We start from the raw sequence: 3,322 nt of genomic DNA on the forward strand, positions 1-3,322 counted from the left end.
CCGTTGGGGAGGCCTCTAGTGGTCCATTCTAACAACCCTGTATTTTTCATTTTTCGGAAAAAATTTTATTTTCTGTAATTTTACATCTTTGATTTATAAACTTATATACATAATTTTTCCGTATGAGTTTTACCTACCAACTTATTAGAATATGTTGTTAGAGAAGCTTCACACATAATTTTTTTACGTATAATATCTCCACATTACTTCTTAGGAAAACTCTTTAGTGGCAATTTTCAGCACAACTTCTCATGAGCAAGGGCGGAGCATAGTGCTGGCCAAAGTAGCCCATGGCCCTTGCCTAGGAAATTTGCTTAGAGAGTGTTTAGGGTCAGTTTGGTAAGGTTCCATCTCCAGCTTCTCCTGTGGCTCCAGCTGAAGCCCCACCAAACAGTTTGGTCATAAACAACTCGACTACTAGAGCATTAGAGGAGCCAGAGCCGTTTTATATGGAGAAGTCGGGTAAAAAAAAGTGACTCCGACTTCTTCTCATTTTAGAAGGAGCTGAACACATTTAATTCTACCGCTTAAGCACAAACAAAATGATAATCTGGTCGCTCTATTGCGGTTAGGCCCCTATCGTTTTAGTTTACAAACCAAGCTCCGCCACAGCACATGAGAATCCTATCTGAGAGATTACTCACATAAAAGATAATTTCTGCAAACAATTTCTCAGCACAACTTCCCATGAGAATGCTAACAGGAAAGACCCTATAGCGATTGGCGTGTTTTTGGGAATTTCTCAGCACAACTTCTCATGAGAACGCTAACAAGAGAGAGCCTATAGCAATTGGCGATGTATAAAATCTGTATCTTACTCTTTGCCCTTGTCAATCGAACAAGTTTATAGTTGATTTACAAGGAATGTAAGTGCAATGCATATTAACACTTATAAAAAAGCTTGGAACTGTGTGAAAAAGTATGAGACGCTGCAAGCCTTGGCCTGGGATAAGGCCTCCTCCAACGGGGGCACAGCTAGCTGACGTTGGATTGCTGCCACCGTGGAGGAGAGAGAGCGCATGAAAATCTTGACGCTAGCGTTAGCTTGGGAACAAGAGACTAGCTCAATCACACACACCGAGGCAAACTTGGGACCCACGCCCATTGATCCCTCTCGCTCTCCCATGGCCACGGCCTGGGGGAAGGACGAGTGGGCGTCGACTGCCTGCTCGCTACCGGCCGAGGGAGCTGACGCCCACAGGCCACGGCAGCAAGACCGGACGGCCGGGTGGTGGCGCGACGCAGGCACGCAGCGGCCTGCGCGACGCCCACCAAGCGGCCGCGCGCGAAGGCCCGTGCCGGCGAGGAGCTGCGGGCGAGCGGCGCGCAGGCCTGCACGGGCAAAGCCACGGCGCCGTCGGGCGGTCGGTGGTAGAGCTCCTGGGCATTGGCACGCGGCACGAGCTGGGCGGCGGGCGGCTGGCACAACTGGGCGCGCCGGCGACCATGTGGCTACCCCATGAACGGCTCAGCGTGGCACCGAGAGGGGATGAGCGGATTATCGTGAGGAGGAAGAAGGGCCAAGAAAAAAATATTTTACCAGGTGGGATCCATATCTCGAGACGCGTGTTGCGTGTTATGAGTTAAACTGTTGAAGAAGTCTACTCTTACTGCTATCTCTTGTTGACATGGATCTGCCACGTAGACCTTTGAGCTAGCAAGCCGACTTAATTGTTGGAGCTGGCCTAATAGTGATTAATAGCGAATTGCTTCCTTCCAAATTATTGAAATTTAATGTCATCGTGATTTCACTTGCACTGCAAATTCTCGCAAAACATCACGTTGCAAGGGAGATTGGATTCACAAAGTTCTGCCAGAGCACCAGCGTTCGGGTCAAAACAAAGCAGCAACCAACCAGTATACACTATGAGCAGTCGTAGCAGATAGCAGAGCATGTTACAGACAGGAGATCCTGATCGCTCTACGTGCAAACCAACACAGTATAGCAATTCAACACACATTGATCCACTTCTCCAAACGGACTTCAACTCATCAAAAGGGAAGAAAAAAACAAAACAAAAGATCTTGAAACGAAAAATGCTAGCGTAATACACCGCGAAAACGAACGTACGGCGGCGATCGACCGGGCCAGCGGCGGGTAGTCATCATCAGTAGCCGCTGCTGCAGGCGGCGGCGTCGTCCTTGACGTCGCACCGCGGCAGGGTGTAGTAGTAGGGCCCGACGGCGTAGGTGGCCCTGTCGGGGGAGAAGTGCGTGAGGCGGGACGGCTTCTCGCCGGCCGTGCCGCCGTTGAAGTTGGTGGGGACGGCGCAGCCGGGGTCGCCCGAGGAGGCGAGGCGGACGAGGCACCGTGACGCGGTGAGGTCGCAGCCGTTCACCTTGCTGGGCACCTCGACGTTGAATACGCCCTGGCCGTCCGTCGCGTCCGAGCCGTAGTACACCGGCCGCTCCCTGTCGTCCTTGCACGTGATGCCCACCACGCTGCCTGCACACGTACGTCGATCGGTGTTAGCCGGGGTCGTCGGATCAATAGATCGTATCAGCATTCAGCGGCATGTTCTAGGCATGGGGAACGAAGGTGAACGAACCGGGGATTGGCCTGGCGTTGTAGGCGTAGGCGTTCCAGTTCTTGGTGCAGTCCTGGCACTGGACTTGGCCCGTCACCGTGAACGTCGACGGGTGGTAGTCCGGCACCCGCGCCTCGGCGCGCGCCGCCGCCGCGATGACCACGGCGGCCGCCAACAGCGCGAGCATGGGCATGCCCCTGATCCGCGCCATCCGATCCTTGCTGCGCTCGCGTTGAACCTTTGGCGCGTGCCCCGGTAGAAGATCAGACGGGTGTTTTGGTTGCCGAGCTAGAGCGCGTGGCTGGTAACTGAGCCAGGCTACGCAGCCGTCGCTTTTTATCGGGTAGGAGTTCTCTCTCCTGGCGCACGACGTGAGCCCAACTCTTCCATGGATTCGGCCATCGACGTGCGCGCCAGCTTCTGCGTTGTCGTTTGATTGCTAGCCTCAGGCGCGGAGGCACGGCCACCCAATCCGTCCGTCGTGGAGGCCACCCACGTCGGGAGCGCGGCCTCAGGCACCGCGGCGCTCGTTAGTCGCGAGCACGCGACGCCAACAGGCACCGCTTCGGGCCGGCGCGCACGGCCCCAACCGACATGTTGACCAGCACCGAACACATACAATACAGCCCCGAGAGGTCAGCGGCAATCATGGGGCCGGGACGCACACGTGTCACGGCCCCAACGCTGGTCTTCGTCTTCTCCCAACCTCGAGAGACAAGTCGAGTGGACGAACTCCAAATTAAAGGTCAAACCCACCACAGCGATCTTCGGGTTCACGGAGAGACCGCGCGCTT

At 54.7% G+C, this 3,322-nt stretch overlaps 1 protein-coding gene across 1 annotated transcript; it reads right to left on the bottom strand.

The window, feature by feature from the left end:
- Nucleotides 1-1,799: 1,799 nt before the first annotated feature.
- On the bottom strand, nucleotides 1,800-2,816 carry LOC101765029 (pistil-specific extensin-like protein). The gene is made up of 2 exons (XM_004986781.2): nucleotides 2,550-2,816; nucleotides 1,800-2,446 (listed from the first exon to the last, which is right to left on the bottom strand). Exons 1-2 carry the CDS (start codon nucleotides 2,737-2,739, stop codon nucleotides 2,109-2,111), a joined length of 528 nt encoding a protein of 175 aa, XP_004986838.1. The 5' UTR covers nucleotides 2,740-2,816; the 3' UTR covers nucleotides 1,800-2,108.
- Between the last annotated feature and the right edge of the window lie 506 nt (nucleotides 2,817-3,322).

The sequence above is a fragment of the Setaria italica genome, chromosome IX (assembly GCF_000263155.2).
Source record: "Setaria italica strain Yugu1 chromosome IX, Setaria_italica_v2.0, whole genome shotgun sequence".
NCBI lineage: Eukaryota > Viridiplantae > Streptophyta > Magnoliopsida > Poales > Poaceae > Setaria > Setaria italica.

Excerpts from the sequence above, each read along its gene's own strand:
- LOC101765029 (XM_004986781.2), bottom strand. The coding sequence starts at position 2,739 with ATGGCGCGGATCAGGGGCATGCCCATGCTCGCGCTGTTGGCGGCCGCC. Across the intron at positions 2,447-2,549 it reads CAACGCCAGGCCAATCCCCG|GCAGCGTGGTGGGCATCACG; the intron begins GTTCGTTCACCT and ends GTACGTGTGCAG.